The sequence below is a fragment of the Schistocerca cancellata genome, chromosome 9 (assembly GCF_023864275.1).
Source record: "Schistocerca cancellata isolate TAMUIC-IGC-003103 chromosome 9, iqSchCanc2.1, whole genome shotgun sequence".
In the NCBI taxonomy this organism is placed as follows: Eukaryota; Metazoa; Arthropoda; class Insecta; order Orthoptera; family Acrididae; genus Schistocerca; species Schistocerca cancellata.
This window is the reverse complement of record NC_064634.1, coordinates 250,805,270-250,829,043: the sequence shown is the minus strand read 5'-3', so window position 1 is coordinate 250,829,043 and position 23,774 is coordinate 250,805,270. Positions and strand designations below refer to the sequence as shown.

The following is a 23,774-nucleotide window of genomic DNA, read 5'->3' as shown; positions in this document are numbered from 1 at the left end:
ACTGTACAAAACCCTGATCCACCCAAGAAGCGTTAGAGGGATGGACTCCACGAACATTTAAACCAAGCATCAACAGATGTGGTGGACAGCAGCAATGGACAGAATACTATGGAGGAGGAAAATCGTAGCAGTGTGCGGTCCACTGGACCTGATCACATAGAAGAAAAAGAAGAAGAAGAAGTAAAGAAAACTTGGGCACACAGTAATAAAAAAGCTATGTTCCTAAATGATGAAATAACTATTTAGATCCATGTAGGAAGAATTCCTTAACAAACATGCAAAGCCCTCAGATTTTGAGTTTGGTGCATTATGTAAGACATCAAGTCAATGTAAATGACTGCAGAGTATCCCAGTTCTGGTCAGTGTGTAACCTGTATAATGGTTGAGAAATAATCCTATCACATTGATAAACTAGGCAGCTGCCAAGGGTGCAGAAATTTGAAACAGTGCATAATTTTGGGTAGAATTCCAGTAAATCATCTGTGTCCTAATGCATACATCTGCACTATTTTAATTCTGTGACGATGAATAATCATCCATTTCACTCTACACAAAGGAATCCAACAGTTTCCTGATATTGTTTCAAAGATAACAAGTGTGGTTTGTTATTTGCAAGTGATATGAATGGATTTTTGTACTGAAGAGATTGTAATTATTTCAAATAATTATTTTAATACTAAATTTCACAACTAATTATTTGTTTGTGCATTTTCTTATGTGTCAAGATTAAGCGTTCAGGCCCCTCTTACTTCTTGCCATGCATTGTTAAACATTCTATTTACAGCTGACATTGCAATATGCATAGTACATTTGTTAGAGACCAATAATCATAACAACAACAGTAATAATAATAATAATAAGAAGAAGAAGAAGAAGAAGAATTTGAGATAAAAACTATATTACAAGGATTTACTTAACACCATGCTAATAGGAGTACCATTGCTGTAACCATTATGTTTCTTAATGCAATTATTACATAATAATAACAGTTATTACTATTATTATTATTGTTATTACTATCATTATCATTACTACAACAATTATATTAAGAAATAATGGTTACAAAAATGGTGGTCCTATGAATATCGTGTTAAGTGCATTCTTGCAATATTCTGAAATAATGGGCGACAAGATTCTGTTTGTTGTGCACTACACATGTATCTTATAATTTTCTTTTGCAGTTTGAGTATTCGAGATACACTACTTGAATTTCCCCAGAAAATGATACCATACCTAATGACAGATTCAAAGTAACTGTGATATGCTATTTTTCATGTACTCATGTCAGTAGAGTTTGCTAGTATTTGCATTGCAAATGTAAAGCTGCTTAGTTTATTTGATAGGAACTCAATATGTGTACTCCAGTTAGCAGTTAGCAGAAGAGGTAATGAAAGAAGAATCAAGGGAGTCATGAGGAAAAAAGAAATACAAAGGAGGAAAACTGGGATAAAGTTCACAGTTTAATTGTTGGACTATAGGAACACAACAGGGTTTCCAAGAGGGAAGCCATCCTGAGGAATGGAACGTAGATTTGGTAATGTTAAATCTTATGTCAAGAGTCCAGTGATGTAACGATGTCTTCCCAAGACTTTTGTGAAGGACGAAAGCAGGAAGTTCTTATTTATTTGTGGACACAGGAGAAGCCTTCTGGCTTTAAGGAGGTGCCAAATGCCATTGTGCCTGTGTAATTTTAACGATCTTTAGGTATTGAGATGAGATCACACCCATCACACTAAAATACAAATTCAAGATATTAAACTATCTCTCTCTGTGTAAACTTTTTGTAGAAATGTCTCACGTTGATTAGGCCTACATATGCTGATATTTTTAAATTAATGAAAAACTGATATTTATTGCCAACCATACTCAATGAGCCAGCAGTGTTTTGGAACTTCGTATACTCACTACAAAAACTCAAGAAAATCTTAATGAATAAAACATTGTTTGCAAAAGCCTGCTGTTTATACAGCTTCTTTCAGTTTGAATCTACAATTTTCAAAGATTTACTTCATTTAATCCTTTTACCATTGAATAATATTATTATTCTCTCTTTGCTGCCTTCACATTTTTGTTCTTTAATTTTATCCCTGTGTATTTGAAACAAATTGAGGAGTAACAAAGTGAAATACAGTACTGATTTTATATTTCAAATGGTTCAATTGGCTCTGAGCACTAGGGGCCTTAACATCTGAGGTCATCAGTCCCGTAGAACTTAGAACTAGTTAAACCTAACTAAGCTAAGGACATCACACACATCCATTCCCAAGGCAGGATTAGAACCTGAGACCGTAGAGGTCATGTGGTTCCAGACTGAAGTGCCTAGAACCGCTTGGCCACAGCGGTACGCTGCTTTTATATTTTGACTTGTGGTAGGATTAGTTACTGCTGTAGCAGCTGCCACTAACATTGACATGCTAGTTAATTCATAGATTAGATAGTTGAAAGAAGTCATAATTAATGTGTGATAAAACATCTTACACACTCATTGAGTTCTCACTAAGGTAGTTAATTTATCCACAGATGAAGGCGTTTATGGGAAGCAGCGGCTGTCACAACAAGAATATGCTTATGCTGAGCTAGATGACATTCTGGAAGAAGAAGATGAGGAACAAATGGGAGAAGGTCCAGGTAAGCAATGTTGCACAACAAAGTACTGTTCATTATTAAACATAAAACCATGTGGAATCTCTATGGATGTGTCTTTATGTTGAAAACTTGAAGTAGAATAAACGAAAGGCACAAGAGTAAAGTATATTTTAAAATAAATTAATATTTTAAACACATTACATAGTAACTTCTCTGCTGACATGGACTCATAGAGGCATTCACACTGTTAAGTATGTTTACATGGGTAATCATGCAGTTTGAGTGACTTGAGGTTGAAATACTGTATATAAAATAAAATATTTTACAAGATGGTGAATTAAAATAATTTACAAGATTCTCACTGACTTCCCTGTAGGCAATATGCCTGGTCTGTGTACTATTTAATATGTATTCAAGCAGAAAAAGTTACACAGATTACATTTATTTATTCTATGAGCATGGGCATTTATTTTGCAGAGTGTTTTTGCACTGTAGTTTTACATTAATTTTAGACAAAAAGTTTCTTAAAAATATTGAAAAGATGATCTTCTTTATTACATGTATGATTACATTTATTGATAAATTCCAGAAACGAAATATTATTAAAAATAGAGATTATAAGATAAAGTTGTAATAGACAACTAACATCTTCCTGCAGTGTTGCCATCTCAGATAAAAAAACTTAAAAGACTGTATTACTGTCTGAAGAACACTAGTTGATTTTCTCTATAAAACTACATTCCACTACATTGCAACAGCTAGAGAGAAAAATCTAATGATCTATAGTATTGCAATAACTTGTACATTTGGAAGCCACCATTTTATCACACACTAAAATACTGTTTCTTCATACTACATAAGGCCTTTGTATTGTAATGCTTGTTCATTATCACCTAACTCACCATTAAGACATTTGTTTTAACAACTCACTATTCAGACATATTAATTTTATAATGTGGATGCACTTTGCATGCACTGACATTGGAAATTAAGGTTCTGTTTATATTTTACTTATGATAATGTTTCATAAGAACAGTATCCATTGGGATTATATGCTAGAGCATGCATGTGTGTGTACCATTGCAACTTCAGTGAGCACACTTGTTAGTTATGAGGAATCATATGTATAAATGTAGAATCCAGACAATGTCAGTGAGATGGTAAGTGTAAAGATCATATGCCTGGAGATGGGTCAGTTATTCAGTAATCCTCTCCCTTACTTCCCTCCCCTCACCCCCCACCCTTCACACACACACACAGAGCACTAGAGTGGGAGAACCATTCTTTCAGAAATATAAATTATTATTGTATTTAGAGAAGCAAACAGAAAAAAAGGCAGTAGCTACTGAAGGTAGTTCATGGAAAGTACTGGCAATTTAATGATGAACAAGGAGCTACAAAAATAGTAAAGTGTATCATGTAACAGATATCCTGTATGAGTAAAAGTATTTTGTAAACGTAGTAGTATTATCCGATGCATGAAGCTTTTGTACAAGATATGTTATCATTGCAAAATTGTTCAGCTGCAAAGAAAAATCCATACAAGGTTGTTACACAAAATAATAAATGCTCCAACAAATTTATAAAGAATTAGTAATTTAATAAGCAACGAGGATCCACAAGAATAATAAAGAATATGATGTGACAACTGTTGTGAGTGAATAAAATTACCTACCATCAATTTTAAGTGAGTGTGACAAACATAATTGTGTACATAATATATAGACAGGATACCAAGTCAGTATAAGGTAATGCAACTACCAAAGAACAACCTTCTCTGGAGCTCAGAATGTGTGACATGGCCACATGATTAGGTACTAAGAGTATAGCAAATTGTGTAGTAGGTCATTTCTAAACACATCAAGATCAACTGTTCCCATTCTGATAGTAAAGTTGACAAGGGTTAGGACGGATCACATCTTTACATTTTTAAAGACAGTCGAGAATTGAAAAACTGAGACATGTTAGCAGTCCTCTGCTACCAGTGTTTGAAAGAAATGCTATCTACATGATAATCTATTCTGTGGCCAAATCAAAACATACTGTTTAAAGGAGAAAAAATCTTGTTGTCTGACGTGGTATTCAGAATAATGCCACACATATGCAAAACAGTGTTAAGAAGTTTTGTGCAGATGTGAAACATAATATATGATTTTATATTGTACTGAAAACAACTAAAATAAAGGACTAGACACTGTTTGATGAATGGGCTCTACTATAGTATGAAGAGTCTATAATGAAATTTTGAGAGAGGACAGCTCCTGTGTGGGCTTGTCTCTTACAAACAGAACTTGTGACGCTTCTAAATCCACATGACATTTTGTAGTTTTGGGTATTAGGCTACGGCAAAAAAAGTTTTTTAAGCAGCTAATGTGCAGGCTGTTCTGCATGGCAGGCATGTTGTAGGAATAGTATCAGCCTTCTTTGTCAACTTGTTTTGCAGGGACTACACAGTCAGATGGGAGAGCTGGGAAAACATTGAGATGGACAGAGAGAGGGAACAGCAGCGGTTGGACGGGGAGTGACAGGGATCAGGAGTGGATGGATAGAGAGATGGGGGAAGGAGTGAAGGTGAGGAGGGACAGAGAGAGGGGAGGAGGAGATGGATAGTGTGAGAGGGGAGAAGGAGATGGATAAAGAGAGAAGCAACTGGGAGAAGATGGATGGAGAGTGTTGGGGAGGAGCAGGAGTTGATGTTTAGGGAGAGGTGGAGAGAAGGGATGGACAGGCAGAGGGGTGTAGGTGGAGATGTATAGGGAGATGGGGGCAGAAGGAGATGGACAGAGAGAGGGTAGAGGTGGTGACGGAAAGAGAGGGTAGAGGTAGTGATGGACTGAGAGAGGGGAGAGAAGGGGATAGACAGAGAGAGGGGGAGATGTAGACACAGAGAGATGGGGAGAAGGAGGTGGACAAGGAGAGATGGCAGGAGGGGATGGAGAGACAAATAACGTGGGGAGGCAAAGGTGGACAGATGGAGGTGGGAGGATAGGACGAGGCAATCATAGTGGCAAGGGGTGGAGAGAGAGAGGGGGGGGGGGGAATGATGAGATGCAGAGAGAGGGCAGGAGAAGATGTGGTAATGTATGTGGCGAATGCATATGTGAGCAAAATCACGAGAAGAGGTTAGTGATTTTGATAAGTCAGACAGGTCTTGTGCTATTGCATAGTTCTATATATTCAGAACGTGGACAACTGTAATGACATTTTCTATTTTTAATCTGTAGTCCAATATGCAGTATTCAAACACAGAAAGTGTATGAGATTACTGGTATAATGATTATTTCATTGCTGATATAATGAATATCAAAGTAGACTGTGTTTCCAGTTCAAACATTGAAGTAAATTGTGCCTGAATGATGTAACCAGTTTTTAAAAATTCATGATATATGAAGCTGAGTGATCGTTTTTGGGAGAGGAGTTTGCCTCTATGCAGCAGAAGCTACACAATAATATATACAGACAATGGACAGTTAGACTATGTTTCCAATTCAAACATTTTTAGGTGTAGTAAATTGTGTCTGAATAATGTAACCAGTCATTAAAAATTCATAATAAATGAATTTGAGTGATCTTTTTGGGAGATGAATGTGCCTCTACATGGCAAAAACTAGACAGTAATATATGCAGAGGATGGACAATGTTGCAAACACTGCAAAGAAATCAAAAACAGTTCCATCAGTTGGAAATACAGCTTATCTTGTGATTTTCAGATTGTGGTGATCATGTAGATATAAAAAATAGCAAATCTATGTTGGAAGCCATGGTTCACCATTGCTGAAATAACTACATGGAGCTATCAATATCACATTTTATCTGGGAAAGGCAACAGTATTTCTACCATTATAAAAATTGCCTAAATACTTACTTGGTTGTGCCTACAAAGCTTTATAAATTTTCCTTGAGTTTCTAATGTGTGCACTCCACTCACAAGACTTTGTCTTCAATGACTTTTTGCTACACTGTACTGTAAGAATGTGTTTTTTTGATAGGAGTGTGCACTGGGAAGAAACATCCTGTTACCTGTATATAGCAATGAATGATGTGTAGTCCATATAACGATTTAATCTGAGATCAGAAACTTGTGTTCTATGAGTGTCAAAGTGTACTACAGGTTCAACATTTGTATTAAGTAACAGTCAACATTGGTTTAATAGGTAAAGAAATTTCGTGATTCACGGCTGTATGAGTATTTACTTTGTTCCAAGGAAATATTTGTATAGTTGTATGTTTGAATCTGCTCCAAATATGTGGTGAATGGTGCAAGTAAACAGAAAATAAAGAGGAAAAAATGACTTAAAAGTGACAAATTTTATTTTGATGTGTCAATTAGATGAGAGGCCTTTGGGTTAATGAGTGCCTGGGGAGCAAACCATGGAAGCGTATGACATGCCAGTAGTCACATCTGAAAGAGCCTGTTTTATTAATATAGGGAATTGGCTTTTATTTTGATAGGAATTCACCCTTTTGTAAATCTGCACAGTGGTTTGGAAAAGTGCAACATTGGCACACTGTCAGCAGCAGACCATCAATTACCGTACAGTTATGATAACTGTAAACCAGAACTGCTAACATTAGGTTGGGAGACCATCAATTACTTTAGATTACAGTTATGATAACTTTAAACCAGAACAGCTAATATTAGGTTGGGAAGTCCCTTAAAATATTGTATGCCTATAATCAATTTTATTTCAGAAAAATTATTGATGAAGCATGAATAACGAGAAAAAGTCTTGAAGCGTTGTTACAGTATTTTGTTTTCTAACACTTTTACATTTGAGCACATATCACTTGCAAAGTTGCCATCTTACTATGATTTTAAATTTAAGCTTCTCAAGTAATCATATGTTAAAAATATCAGGTCACATACCCATTCCTAATCTTTACATCCTTTCAAGAAGAAAAGTGGATTTTATTGCCCGAGGGACGTCAAAAACTTTACAGATAGAGTTGTTCCTAGTAACTATCATTTCAGAATGAGAAGGAAACATTTTTTTAAAACTTAAAAATATTTTCAGTATCCCTCATTAATTAATTTAGATCTGGTTGTTGTATACCTGTGAGACTAAATAAATGAATACATAAAAAGATCAAAACTGACACGTTACATTTGTTCACAAGTTTCACATGAAGACTACTAGCCACTACAAGATACACAGGATCTTTTTAACTATTATTGCTATTGCACCTCAAATCTGAAGTAGTGTTGTACACACACCATGTGGACTAACATAGTAATGGTGATGTTCTTCTAATTATATTATGTACTTTACTTCGCTAGTATATCTTTTTTCATATAATATTCTAGCAATACAAATTATAACATATAAATAATTTATTATTAGTAATTGTAACATTTGTTTCATTTTTAATAAATAACCTTTATGCTAATAAAACTCATATTAATAATGGACATTTATGTAACCATTGTTATTCTGATATGAATGTTCTTAGAATATTTTAGTTTATCTTTAGGTGAATGTATTATGATTGACATTATTGTTATTATCATAGTACATTACTAGACAAAAAATTAAAGAAAACTTGAATAGCATTTTTTAACTCGCCCCCCCCCCCCCCCCCCCCCACACCTTCCCCCAAAGAGAGTGGAGAGTGCAGCTACTGAATGAGTGGCTATTTGTGGGTTTCATACACCTGGTAAGAATTACCAAGGAATGAGTAGTATGTTCTTTTTTACACTTAATATCATCTTAACTTTTACAGCCATATGTCATTGAAGAATGTTTTCATATTTTACTTTATACATAATGTGTTTTTATGATCCTAGACAGGTTTCCCCAGTTTTTCGTTCAAAAACAATCTATCAGATGTTGGTTACATGTTTATTCATATTTTCAGCTGTTCTTTAAGATCAATTTACTGTCTGAGAATTGCTAATGATATCAGTGCTATATAGTTGCATAAGAATATTGTGACACCATATTTCAGGAAATGTGATTTACATGTATTACGCTGATCCATACCATGAAATAACAATCATGGGTTTTTTATCTATCTCTGAAATGTGAGCCTATCAATTTTGATTGCAAATTAGGTAATAGCTGATAGTTTTTTCCCCAGCTTTATTGTATTACAGGGATCCTCTAACATTCAGTATTACTGGAGATATCTGATCACTTTAGGTTTAAATATCAATGTTGTATTATTTGTTGCCTCAGCTTGTAAGTTTCACAGCATATCTAAAAACATTTTATCCAGCACAAATGATACACTGAGTTTATCCAGAACAAGAGTATGTAAAACATTGTGGAAATGTGTGCTTTTGGTCTACAGTATTATGAAGGTTACATGCAGATTAAGTTATTACATTTCTTTCTTGTGTAGATTTAAAGAACAAAATACTAGACTGTTGGTAGTATGGAGTATGGAAGGGGAAAATATTTTTCAATCTAAAGCAGGTTCAGCTGAACACTGTTGTGAGCATTAAAGATATTTTACTTTTATGGCCCTTTTGAAATCTTAACCTTCATCCCCATTCAGATTTTTTCTCTGTACTTTAGATTTCCAATTTTATATTTAGTCAAATTGGTTTCTTGAATTCTCTTACTGTACACAAGATTTAATGTTTTATAGTTCAAAAACTATGCAGTTTTCTATGTCTTATATTCATTTTCTAAATATTTATCTGTTACTACCTCCCTCAGCCAAGTTAATTTGCTGAGTCCCCCCACCTCCCCATCATCCTCATCTCACCCCTCTGCACCTCCTCTCTCCTCTCTGCACTACACAATTTTCACTTAATAGTTTCCTTGGTGCAGTGTAGTAGTTTGCTGGATCTCATGCCATGTCGTTGTCTTTCTGTACACTGAACCTGCAGTAGTAAGTAATGTTGCCTTGTTTAATACTATGTCACACTGTATGACGACCCACTAAAAATCTAAATATATTTATCTACCTATTCTTGTAGGTGCTCCCAGTACTCATCTATAGAATTTCATTTTTCCCCTTCCTTACAGTACATACTTCTTTCAATTTTTCATATGGAATAATTCTTTTATTTCTGTGAAGTACTGAGCTTGAATTTTGGCGTATGTGTATGTGGCAAAAACAGATTTTCAGTCTTTACCTCATGCAAAGACTTGCACTTTTGGCTTCTTATTGCACTTCTTCTCTGTTCACGTTGAAATATTTGTATTTATGAATCTTTTTAACATTACAAAATTTTATTGCAAGATTTGCACCTTGGAATGTTAAATGAATTCACAAAATGATTTCATTTCACGTCTTACACTTGTTAAGCACAGTTATCCTGGAGAGATAAGTTGAATGTCATTAAGTAAAAATATGGCTTTATATACTTTTGTTGATGTAAATAGTTTATGAGAAACCAGTAGTAGACTATGCTTAACTGTAGAGAGCAATTTGCTTAGCTTAGGAAAAACTATGTGCAAAGTCAGAAAAAATAGCTTTTGCATGTCACATTAAATCAACTTGTAGCACTGGTAAGGCATCCCAAAATCCATAATTTTAAAGTTGTAATTTTGTATATTGGCAGTGCATTTCCTCAAAACAGGTTTATATGGAAGGATTATACCAGTCTACACCAGAAAGGCCATGATACATGCATTTTCACCGAAAGTCACATAGATGTTTTGAGATACAGACTAATGACAGTCTAATATTCAAGTTGCTGAGAATGAACTTCACAAGTAATAAAAACAATAAACTTTGGGAAGATTGCAGTGGTACATCATATTATTAACTGAATCAGCTCACTTATGCATAAACTGACTACAAGAAAGAATGAAGGCAAAGAAACAGCATACTATTTGCAATAGTGTACTGGGATTTGTTGAGATATCATTTCATTCCTCCTTCCTTCCTGCTGACTGCCTCTAAGGAGTTGAAAGCCATTTGTGGCATAATACCTCAGCAGCATTTGCTGTAGTAATATTTATTTATTTGTTTCTAAGCTTCTCAAGTGATCATATGTTAAAAATATCAGGTCACATACCCATTCCTAAGCTTTAAATTCTTCCAAGAAAAAAAAGTGGATTTTACTGTCTGAGTGACATCAAAAACTTTACAGATAGAGCCCTTAGTTATCACAGTTCATTCTTAGGTGCATTTTTTGGGCATTTGTGAAAAATTATATAAAGTTGATAAACTGTAAAGAGCAATAGATGTGAAGGACATAAAAGACTAAAGCAGAAACTAATTATTTGTTATTAGTGCTGTATGTTATGAACAAATTTTATATAAATAGTTTTATCTGAAGGGGAACATATTGCTGATTGGCAGATAATCCTGTCTTATTATTGCTTCAATTCAGTGAATTTTCTTTCCATTTCATTCATTCATCACGTTCTATAGAGCCTATCAAGATGGAGAACCTTGATATTTGTAGAACAAACATGATATACATTTCAAAAAAATAGATTCTGGAATCAACTATTATAAACTTAATCTATACATTGTGTTAATAATGCAGTATCAGTGTACTGCTCAATGCTACCTATATTTACATCAGCTTAATGTAACCCAATAAATTAGCAAGAAGCTGCTGCCTTGGAAGGAGTAAAACATCTGTTACTGTCTTAGATACATGGAAAGACTGTTCCTCATCTGTTGCTGGGAACCTACTACACTGTGCTAAACAATTAAAGGATTATTTTTTCAAAATCCCATAATTGTACCCCATTTTGACACAGAATTTTGAAATTTGTGTCAGAGTTGCCTACAACCTTCCTCCATAATGGTGCAAACTGGTGGCACCCTGTAACCTCACACTAATTCTTGATGACACTTCAAACAGCAAGATGTTGACACATGTGAAGAAAGATGAGAGCTCAGAAGTTCACATGTAAAGTGGGTTAATGATTTCATATTGGTATCAAATTTCATCACAATTGTGGCCAGTGTCACTGGGAACATGTCACACAATGATGAGGTCATCACACCACTCTTACCCATGTTTCCCACCTTTATTTGACATCACTGTGGTGTAGGTCAGGCCCATGACACCCAACATTGAAATCATGTGATTTTGTTATGCATGGCCAAAGAAAACATTTCAGACACACCATCAGTCAGAATTGGCACAAAAGGTCAGAAGGCAGTTGGCAAAAAGGGCATCATTTGAACCACCCCTTTCTTTAACCACACATTTTGTGGTCAAAAATTACAGTTCGTGAGGTAATGAGCAACAGGACAACATTATTGACCGCCACTGACACTGCTGAGATGCTCGGATTGTTCAGTTCTTCTCTGAGGATACTGTGGGGTTCTATGCCAATATAACATGATTGCACCCCTTTGGAGTGCAGTATGGCCACAATTTTTGCTCTCATGTACAGGCTAGAACAGCTAGGGACCATTCAAAATTATTCAACAAAATTTGAACATGTTCTGAAGCAGCAAAGGATGCTTATGCACTTTCAGTCTTCTGTTTTGAGCCCTCCTTTGGTATGATCATGGGGGTTGAAACATTGACACACGTGTGTATATAATAGCAAAGGGTCCCCCTAAGACCATTCCCTCTCCTGTTAGGCAACACCCTGGGTGGCATCTGCCCACCTTCATTCAGAATTTTAAAAATTTTCCTCTACAGAGCCAATGTGCAAAGTAGTCATAGGTGCCTGCAGGCAGGCAACCCATTAACATCCTTTGTTTTGAGATACCTGCCTGCAGGTGCCTAGTACTACTCCACACATTGCCTCTGTACAGATATATTTATAAAATTCTCAATAAAAGTGGGTAGGTGCCACTAAGGGTGCTGAGAAATGGGGGATGGGGGTCTGAGACAGACACTTTGCTATTTTATCCATGCATTGTCAGTGTCATTCCCAGTTGTAACATGAACAATGCCGAGAATAGCCAGTACAAATCAGAATGATCACAGTACTTCAGTTGGCTGTGGAAAGGGACACATTATCTTTCAAACAGAAGTGAGAGTGAGCCTGAGGCCACTTTGCCTTAAATCAGCTGGCTAACACGGCCTAGTGACCAATTATCTGAAGATACTGTCTGCACACCAATGGTAGTGACACTGCCAGTTATAGACTGGTATCAGTCAATCTCCTGGCTGCCACTTGTTGCTCAGGTTGAATGGCTGGAAGCATCAGTGACTCTACTGGTGATGGCATACTGTCAGAATTCATGAAGATCTCCAGCAGAAGGCTCAAATAATAGGGAAGCAGCAACTGCCCATCATCCTAGTGCGATGCTGTAGATCGTGGTGCAGAGACTGTTACTGATGTTGTAGTCCCATGGTTGGTGGAGGCATCTGACCACAATGCAACCGACTAAAGATGATTCTGATCCCTTTGGATCAACCCCACTCTAACTGCCACTAGAACTAAATAACAGTATTGTTGTCCTGGATCCAACCCATGACCCAAGCAAATGTATATGCCCACGTGAGATCTCCGTCATGAAAAGGTGTTGCATCTGCTTTGACTTGAGCAGGCGGTGTTAGTGAAAGATCAAGCATCATCAGGTAGACACACTCATGCTTTGATTCTGCTAGACTGTGGGCAGTGATGGGTGTCATTCTGTAGGCAATTAGGAAAGCATTGAGAGTGGATTTGGACATTGATATCCTCATAGCCTTTGATATTTGGATCTTAAAGGTGCAGACAGTATATTCCACCATGCCATTAGAGATGATGTGAATTGAAAGTGTGACAATGCCATGTTTGATGTCATTACATATGCAGAATTGTTGGATGGCAACAACTGTAAATTGAGGCCCATTATCCATAACTGTAGTGCTGCAGTGTGGGTGGGTGGTGGGAGGGGGGGGGGGGGGTCACCTTTGATGGAAAAGATTTCCACAAGGGCCTCCTCAGTGATAGTGGATAGCGATAGAAGTAGTAGTGGTAATAGTGGTAGTAGTTGACTGGCACACAATGTCACAACATATGAAAAATTGGAGAAAGAATCAGCAAGAAGGAGGAGCCCTGTGACTCCCAAGGAAGTTCTGACAAAATCTGAATACAGTTGGCCCCATTACTGAGTAGATTCTGGTCAAGAGCTGTGGAGGTGATGGATTTTTTGCCTGGCAGGTCAAATAACTATGCACTGTCTATGTGATGTGGCCAGTACGTGTAGCAGTGAACAAGTTGTTTTATGTGGGAGGTTCCCCCTATGAGACTTTCGAGAAGTGATGTATCTTACATTGTGGAAGAACTATGGATACCACCACATAACAATTGTCATCCTCCTGCTTCAGCAGCAGGATTCCTTGGAAAATCTGGAGTAACTGACATTATACCAGGATGGCAATTGTTCTGGAAAACCTGGAATTCTCAGGGAATTATATTGTACCTGAAAATATCAGGGAAATCTCAGTGAATTTCAGGAATTTCATAAAATCTCAGAGAATCCTATGTTTTTAAACTAGCACTGAAACTGAATTGTATTGAGTTTTATAAATCACAAATTTTACAGTACTTAATGGCTAAAAGTATGTTGCCTATTTTGAATATTATTCTGTTTATATTATCAACGTTCCAAAACTGCAGTTAAATTAGTACTTATGGCTGGTCTACAGCTCAGCTGAGAAAAAAGGAAAGTCATTATTGTGACATGCTGCTGCCCCCCCCCACCCCCACCCCTTCAGTTTATCAGAAGCTTCTTGACACCATCTTTCTCCTCACACCTGGAATTCTCAGAAAATTTTCCAAGTTTGAGTAGCCACACTGTTCACAAAAAATTTGAGGAGCATAGGTGATGCTGGGGCTGGTAATTTACCAGGTCTTTCTGCTCAGACATGCTGGAAAGCATACTGTATTAGGGAACCCTTCTGAGATACCACTTCAATATTTCTAAAATTTATCAAGATTCCCTGTGAGGAGAGGCATCTGTTAGCAAAACTAATGGCAGTTGAGGCTGATACATTGTTTAATAAAGGGCCAACCATATACAAGCTATCATAGTATGAAAATCCTTCTGAAGAGCCATGGACCAGCAGTGCAGTTGGTCCAAAGTCTAGGCAAGGAATAAACCTGGCGAAATAGCTAATATTACTGAAAAACACCTGGAAGTCATTCAAAGGTGTGGGAACCAGCACGTTGTTGATTCTCTCTCTCAACATAGAACTGTTTTGGCTGTAACCTCCCTTTTCTAAGGAAATATCCTGGGTGACAGAAGGTTGAAGTAATGAATGTTTAAACAATATCTTTAGACACTTTTCAGCCAAAGCAGCAAAAACCCAATGTAATTTACATAGATGTTCATCATTTTTAAAACAATAATCAGGATGTCATCATGATAGTTGATGCCTTGGGGAGTATCTGCTATTAGCCAATCCAAAAACCTTTGTAAAATAGCTGGGGCAAAAAGGCATTCTATGGTGGGTATTCAGTAATGCAAATTCCACTATGTGGCAGCACTATACACAGCCTTCAAAATGGCATGTGTAATGGTGCACTCCAAGCAGAGAGCTGAAATTGAGTTTCTTTCAGTGGAAAACCAGAGCATCACAGATATTCAGGGGAGCTTGCAGAATGTCTACAGAGATTTTGTAGTGGATAAAAGCATGGTGAGTTGTTGGGTAAGGCATCTGTCACCATCGCAACAAGGTAACAAGGTTGCACAAACCTATTTGATGCCCCATGTGCTGACTGGCTGCACACAGCTGTGACTCTCGCAGTGTTGGAGCATGCAGATACACCCACTCAAGTTGATTGACAGATCACAATCAGACACCTCTCTGTTCAACTGGATGTCTCTGTTGGTAGTGCTGCCACACTAGTCCATCAGTTAGGATATTCTAAAGTGCATGTCTGCCGGGTTCCTCACTGCTTGACAGAAGACCATAAAAAGCAAAGAAGGACCATCTGTGCAAAATTGCTTATGTATTACAGGTTGATTGTGACAAGTTTTTGTCAAACATCATCATAGGTGTGATGAAACATATGTTCATCCCTTCAAATCAGAAACAAAATGGGAGTCCGTGGACTAGCCTTACACCACCTTTCCTCTGAAGAAAACATTAAAAGCTGCAGCAGGTAAAGTCATGGTGACTGTCTTCTGGGACTCTATAAGGTTTATTCTATCTGATGTCCTGCCTCATGGTGCACAACAATCAATTCAGAAGTGTATTGTGTGACCCGTAGGATGTTGAAGAAATGACTTCAGCTTGTTCATTGACACAAATGTGCAAATGAACTTCTGCTTCATGAGAATGTAAGGCCTCATACAAGTTTGCATAACTGAGAGAAGCTCAGAAAACTTCATTGGACTGTTCTTCCTCATCTACACTATAGCCTGAATCTCACACCTTCCAGATTTCATCTGTTTGGCCCAATCAAGGATACACTCTGTGCAAAGTAGTGCATGAGTAATGGGGAGCTTATTGATGCATGAAGACATTGATTCTGACATCGACCAGTAGAGTGGTACCATGCGGACAAACAGGCCCTTGCATCAAGGTGGTGTAGGGCCTTCACATTGAACAGAGATTATTCTGAAAAATAGGGACTTTTACATTGAACAGAGATTATGTTGAAAAATAGGGGCTGTCACATTGAGCAGAGATTATCTTGAAAGATAGGATTTGTAGCTGAAAGAGTGAGGGATAAGATGGTGTATTGGAATTCTAAAAATCAACTGCTTTTGGGGGGAAAAAAAGCATTGTGTTACTTATTGAAAACACTTGTAATACTAAGATTTTCACTGGCTCCTTGGCAAATGGAAACTGGTCAAGGTTTGAAACGAACTGTCCCACAGCTAATTAGAGGAAGAGTTTATTAGGGTGGGGCAATGACATTTAAAAATCACCATAAAGGCATGGTGTAACACCAAATTTCTGTACATTCACTATGGGAGCTGCCCATTGATTAAAGAGAAAAGGCAAAGTCACTTGTTGTTGTTGTTCCTAAGGGCCAAGGAAACTGACAGGCTTCAAGAGGAAACGGCAGTGCTCAAAGGTTGTACAGTGTGCCTGGAACTTCAAGGCTGACCATATGCCAGGCTCAGACAATGACACAAATTGGGAATATAAAGTCCCAGTTCCTGCATGATGGACTGAAGGCTGGATAGGGTTAACAGTATGCTGAATAGAAAAACTAAAATCTGTGAGATATCAAGTCCAAAAATACTACGAGATCAAACAATGGAAATTCCAGGCTGGAATAACAGAAATGTGGAAAGGATAAATTGCCACTCATGACATAGAGGAGGAATTGAGCTGCAGATAGCCATAAAAGAATGTATAGAATATTCAGATAGTGGACTAAGTCCTTCATTGGACATAGAAAACTCTCACATAAATGGCCACTGTCTCCAGGTGCTAAGGCCACGTCAGGCCATGTGTGTGCGAGTTGCTGTTATGTGAATGTTTGTGGTTTCAACTTCTGAAGAAGGACTTTCCTCGAAAATTGAAATATTTCTAGCATACTTCTTTGTTGTGCCTGTCTGTGATTCTGTATATTACAAGACCTACACCTGTAACAACAGGGGGCTGTCTACATTACACAACTGCATATCGTGCATCTTTACTGTGAACTACTTCCATGCAGCTAACAGAAATCCTTGACTCATTTATTATTATTATTATTATTATTATTATTACGATTCAGAAATCTTATTCCATAAATTCCATCGTAAAGAAGAGTCTTCAGAGAAGTGGTAGGTGTGCAATTTAGGAAAGTAACATTTCTGAGTGGTGCCAGACTTCAGTTTTAATGATGGCTTTTAGCTTTTCCATGATGGTTTTTCAAGTGATCACTATTGTAAATTACACAATGTCTTGTCAGACTCCACAGCAGGACTGCCATGTACTATGTAAATCAAGTATTTTGCATTTTACTGAAGAGTCAAACAACCAGTTCATATTTTATCAATAATTAATACTGTCATTTGTGAAAACGAAGCTACAGTGATCATGCATGGGCTCTCCTATAGCAACAACATTGCCCTAGCTGAATTCTGTAAACTTCAGATGTTGACAAAGTTAGATTTGGAATTTAAATTTACTTATATGTGGTTATAACAAACGAAATCAATATCTCATGCAAGTTTCAGACAGACACACACGACCACGTTTCTCTCTGCAGCTGGAGGGAGGAGAAGAGGTAATAGTGGAAGTAAAGCTGTGAGGATGGGTCATGAGTCGTGCTTGAGGTAGCTCAGTTTGTAGAGTACTTTCCCTCAAAAGGCAAAGGTCCTAAATTCAAGTGTGGCTCGAGCATACTGTTTTAGTCTGCTAGGATGTTTCATACATGACCGTATGTTTCTTATACATATATTAAATAGTTAACTGTTTTGTGGAACTGAGCACTTTTTATGTCATAAGGTTTACATAATGTAGAACCCTCACATTTCAGATAATGGACAAAAATATTGTTCTAACTACTGCCAACAATTGGAAAAACATAGAAAATATAAAAATGCAGTAAATGAAGCAGGCAAAAAGGAATACCATATTTACTCGAATCTAAGCCGCACTTTTTTTCAGGTTTTTGTAATCCAAAAAAACTGCCTGCGGCTTAGAATTGAGTGCAAAGTAAGCGGAAGTTCTGAAAAATGTTGGTAGGTGCCGCCACAACTAACTTCTGCTGTCGAATATATGTAGCGCTACACAGCCATGCTTTGCGGGCACAAAGATAAATACTGGCGCCAAAACCTCTGCGTCAGTAAATAAATTTAAAAAAAAGGTGGAAGACGAGCTTTTTTTCTCCGCCCCGAGTTTCGACCACTGTATTTTCATACATTATCCAACGAAGCAAATACAAATTCCGTATTGTTCATCTTTGAATGTAGCAGCATTTCAATGTACTATGAAAATCCAACTGCCAAGACTGTTTGGGACGTTTGTCAATATGGCCAACTCTACAGTCTGAATTTTTTCCTACCTGTGAGAAGAGATGGTTGCTAATGGGAACTTTTATTAATTGTGAATCACATGCAGTATTCTCTTCAACATAAGATTAATATGAATATAAACATTTTGCCATGTATTGTTTCGCATTTCCTACTATCTCATTTAAATCCTGTCTGACTAATAAACTACGAAACTAGAGTGAGACAACAGCAAACGCGGAAGAATATACATACCATGTCATGTTTATATTCGTATTATTCTTATGCCTAATAGTGATACAGTCAGAAATGAAGCACGGCAATTGCTAGAGTTTTAAATCTAAGATGACTCTAATTTCTGTGCAGAATGTAATGTACTAAGAGGTGTCTGCAAAGATTTTCAAACGGAGAAAAATTTTCACTAAACTCTCGTTCAGAACATCTTCTATCATACGCAGTCTATCATTTGGTTCTTGTTGATCATTATCAAAGAAAGCAGCAGTGTGAGTAACAACAAATAGCAGTCTCTTGCCATTGTTTGCTAATGAGACGATTCCTCTCTCTATTCTTTTTTTATTGTAAGCGGCGGTAGCGCACACAAAAGCAAGCCATGCCATGAGCGGCGACAGGCTGTAAACACTCTTCATCAGAATGCGACAAACAGTGCATGACACAGTACAGTAATGCATTTTCAGCTTAGAGTGGCGTAAACACCTATAACAAAGAGAACGGCACTTATAAGATCAAAGAAAAATAAGCAATCGATTCAAACCAGATGAGGCACGTGAAAAACGAAGGGTACCCGTATAAATATGGAGGGAGCGCCTGACACATAGCAATGGCTACCTGGTAAAGCTTAACTGCTAAGCTCACGACACGGACGAAACTACTGTAGGTGTATCGTCATTCATTGGACCTATATTGTGACTCATATTACAATGGACCTACTTTGTTTCGATTTGAAGGTGCGGCCTAAAACTTTTCTCACCCCTTGAATTTCGAGTCTCAAATTTCAGGTGCGGCTTAGATTCGGGAAAATTTTGTTTCATTGATTTCGACTCTCATTTTTCAGGTGCGGCTTAGATTCAAGTAAATACGATACCAACGTCTCAAAAATGAGATCAACAGGAAGTGCAAAATGGCTAAGAAGGGATAGCTAGCGGATAAATGTAAGGATGTAGAGGCTTGTCTCACTAGGGGTAGGATAGATACTGCCTACAGGAAAATTAAAGAGACCTTTGGAGAAATGAGAACCACTTGCATGAATATCAAGAGCTCAGATGGAACCCAGTTCTAAGCAAAGAAGGGAAAGCAGAAAGGTGGAAAGAGTATATAGAGGGTCTATACAGGGGCGATGTTCTGGAGGACAATGTTATGGAAATGGAAGAGGAGGTAGATGAAGATGAAATGGGAGATATGATACTGCGTGAAGAGTTTGACAGAGCCTTGGGAGAGCCTGCCCTGACAAAACTCTACCATCTGGTGAGCAAGATGTATGAGACAGGCGAAATACCCTCAGACTTCAAGAAGAATATAATAATTCCAATTCCAAAGAAAGCAGGTGTTGACAGATGTGAAAATTACCGGACTATCAGTTTAATAAGTCATGGCTGCAAAATACTAATGTGAATTCTTTACAGACGAACGGAAAAACTAGTAGAAGCCAACCTTGGGGAAGATCAGTTTGGATTCTGTAGAAATATTGGAACACATGAGGCAATACTGACCCTACAACTTATCTTAGAAGCTAGATTAAGGAAAGGCAATCCTACGTTTCTAGCATTTGTATACTTAGAGAAAGCTTTTGACAATGTTGACTGTAATACTCTCTTTCAAATTCTGAAGGTGGCAGGGGTAAAATATATGGAGCGAAAGACTATTTACAATTTGTATAGAAACCTTATAAGAGTTGAGGGGCATTAATGGGAAGCAGTGGTTGGGAAGGGAGTGAGACAGGGTTGTAGCCTCTCCCCAATGTTATTCAATATGTATATTGAGCAAGCAGTGAAGGAAACAAAAGAAAAATTTGGAGTAGGTATTAAAATTCATGGAGAAGAAATCAAAACTTTGAGGTTCACTGATGACATTGTAATTCTGTCAGAGACAGCAAAGAACTTGGAGGACCAGTTGAACGGAATGGATAGTGTCTTGGAAGGGGGATATAAGATGAACATCAACAAAAGAAAATGAGGATAATGGAATGTAGTCGAATTAAGTTGGGTGATGCTGAGGGAATTACCGAATTTACTCGAATCTAAGCTGCACTTTTTTTCTGGTATTTGTAATCCAAAAAACCGCCTGCGGCTTAGAATGGAGTGCAAAGCAAGCAGAAGTTCTGAAAAATGTTGGTAGGTGCCGCCACAACTAATTTCTGCTGTAGAATATATGTAGCGCTACACAGGCATGCTTTGTAGGCGCAAAGATACATACTGGGGCCAAAACCTCTGCGTCAGAAAATAAATTTTAAAAAAGATGGAAGTTGAGGTTTTTTTTCTCCAGCCCGAGTTTCAACCCTACATTTTCATACATTATCCAACGAAGTAAATACAAATTCTGTATTGTTCATCTTCGAATGCAGCAGAATTTCAATGTACTGTGAAAATCTGACTGGCAAGACGGTTTGGGATGTTTGTCAATATGGCCAACTCTACGTTCTGAATTTTTTCCTACCTGTGAGAAGAGAGAGTTGCTAATAGGAACCTGATGAAATGTGAATCACATACAGTATTCTCTTCGCCATAAGAATAGTACGAACATAAACATTTTGCCATGTATTCTCTCATGTTTGCTGCTACCTCATTTAAATCCTGTCTGCCTAATAAACGATGAATCTAGAGTGAGACAACAGCAAACGCGGAAGAATATACGTATCGTGTCATGTTTATATTCGTATTATACTTATGCCTAATAGTGATACAGTCAGAAATGAAGCACGGCAACTGACTAGATTTTTAAATCTAAGATGACTCTAATTTCTGTGCAGAATTTGATGTACTGAAGAAGCGGCCGCAAAGATTTTCAAACGGAGAAAAATTTTCGCCTAACTCTCGTACAGAACATGTTCTATCATATGCAGTCCATTATTTGGTTCTTGTTGATCATTATCAAAGAAAGCAGCAGTGTATATAACAACAGATAGCAGTCTCTTGCCGTTGTTTGCTAATGAGACGATTCCTCTCTCTCTCTCTCTCTCTCTCTCTCTCTCTCTCTCTCTCTCTTAAGCAGCGGTAGCGTGCACAAAAGCAAGCCATGCCGCGAGTGGCGACAAGCTGTAAACACACACTATAAGAATGCGACAAACAATGCATGACACAGTACAGTAATGCATTTTCAGCTTAGAGTGACGTAAACACCTATAACAAAGAAAACGGCACTTATCAGATCAAAGCAAAATAAGCAATTGATTCAAACCAGACGAAGCACGTGAAAAAGGAAGGGTACCCGTATAAATACGGACGGAGTGCCTGATGCATAGCAAGGGTTACCTGGTAAAGTTTAACTGCTAAGCTTACGACTCGAACCAAACTACTGTAGGTGTATCGTCATTCATTCGACCTAAATTGTGTCTCATATTACAATGGACCAGCTTCGTTTCGATTTGAAGGTGCGGCCTAAAAATTTTCTCTCTCCTTGAATTTTGAGTCTCAAATTTCAGGTGCGGCTTAGATTCGGGAAATATTTTTTTCCTTTATTTCGAGTCTCATTTTTAGGTGTGGCTTACATCTGAGTGCGGCTTAGATTCGAGTAAATACGGTAGATTAGGAAATGAGAAACTTAATGTAGTAAAGGAGTTTTGCTATTGGGGAGCAAAATAACTGATGATGGTCGAAGTAGAGAGGATATAAAATGTAGACTGGCAATGGGAAGGAAAGCGTTTCTGAAGAACAGAAATTTGTTAACATCAAGTATAGATTTAAGTGTCAGGAAGTCGTTTCTGAAAGTATTTGTATGGAGTGTAGTCATGTATGGAAGTGAAACATGGACGATAAATAGTTTAGACAAGAAGAAAATAGAAGCTTTCGAAAAATGTGGTGCTACAGAAGAATGCTGAAGATTAGATGGTAGATCACATAACTAATGAGGAGGTATTGAATAGAATTGGAGGGAAGAGAGGTTTGTGGCAGAACTTGACTAGAAGAAGAGATTGGTTGGTAGGACATGTTCTGAGGCATCATGGGATCACCAATTTAGTATTGGAGGGCAGCGTGGAGGGTAAAAAACATAGAGGGAGACCAAGAGATGAATACACCAAGCAGATGTCGGTTGCAGTAGGTACTGAGAGATGAAGAAGCTTGCACAGGATAGAGTAGCATGGAGAGCTGCATCAAACCAGTCTTAGGATTGAAGTCCACAACAACAACCACAGACTTGGTCTGAGGCTGTTAGGAATATAACAAATTCTGGAGCAATGAATAACTGCATTGGCCAGACCATTGAAATTGTAATTGATTGTTGACAGAACACATGTACCATTTAGAACACAGAGGTTTAGTTACGTTTGCAATTGTGCAGCAGAGCATGCAAAGATAAAACAAAATTAAGAGTTGAAGGTAGCAAAAAGTAGCAAAGAGTTGAAGATTGCAAAAGAGTTGAAGGTAGCTTTCTACTGAGTCTCTGTAATAAAATAATCAGTTGAAATTCAAGTTAGAGACAGCAATAACTGAGCCTGAGATTACTTTATGGATTTGGGCATTGTACACAAAGATACCTGCTGGAATTTATGGAAACAGCTGCAGAAGATGTGAGAATGAAATTGTGAAGAAAGAGGTGTGTTTATGTCACCACTGATTGATTTGGCAGTGGACATGGTGCCACCTCCTGGTAACTAATTTTCAAAAGTATTCAGATTTATATGTCTCTTTATTACATTCCAGAAGCTTCCCATCTGTTCCTATGAAGAAGAGGCTATCCATATCCCATCAGCTTCTTTTACCCCTCACAATTAAGTGGCAAAGTTATTTTGTTACTGCTTCTTCTTTAACATTCTTTTTATTTATATGTTACTCTGCGTAGCATATAGCTATCTTTAGAAGGGATAGTCATAAAATTTTCATTATTGCCTCCAAAAAAATAAAGTTGCAACCATGAAATGTGGTGATGGTGCCAATTCTTCTTGTTGTATTCATTCTTCAGTGTGCCACTTTTTCTGAATGACTTGGTGGATACTTTGGTTGTAGAAGTCTACATTCTGTCCATTCAGGAAAAGTTTCACCTTGAAAACTAGCTCATCATTTTGTGAACACCTGCCATGCAGTGGTTTCTGTTGGGAAAATGTATGTTTTCTGTGCTGATACCTTGTAGTAACTTATTATTCTTCTTCTTTTTAAAAGCTCTTTATCTCTCTAGTAATTATCTCAGAACAAATAATCTGTGTTTCTGGCAATGCAGTGTGTGTGAATTTATTTTGTTGCTGTCAACGTTAT

General features: G+C 37.4%; 1 protein-coding gene across 1 annotated transcript in view; it reads left to right on the top strand.

The window, feature by feature from the left end:
- LOC126101320 (uncharacterized) overlaps positions 1-23,774 on the top strand; it is a 366,030-nt gene that overhangs the window by 237,287 nt on the left and 104,969 nt on the right. Inside the window, exon 9 of the mRNA XM_049911994.1 lies at positions 2,521-2,628. Within this exon, the coding sequence (XP_049767951.1) occupies positions 2,521-2,628 (108 nt within the window). The remainder of the gene's footprint in view (positions 1-2,520; positions 2,629-23,774) is intronic.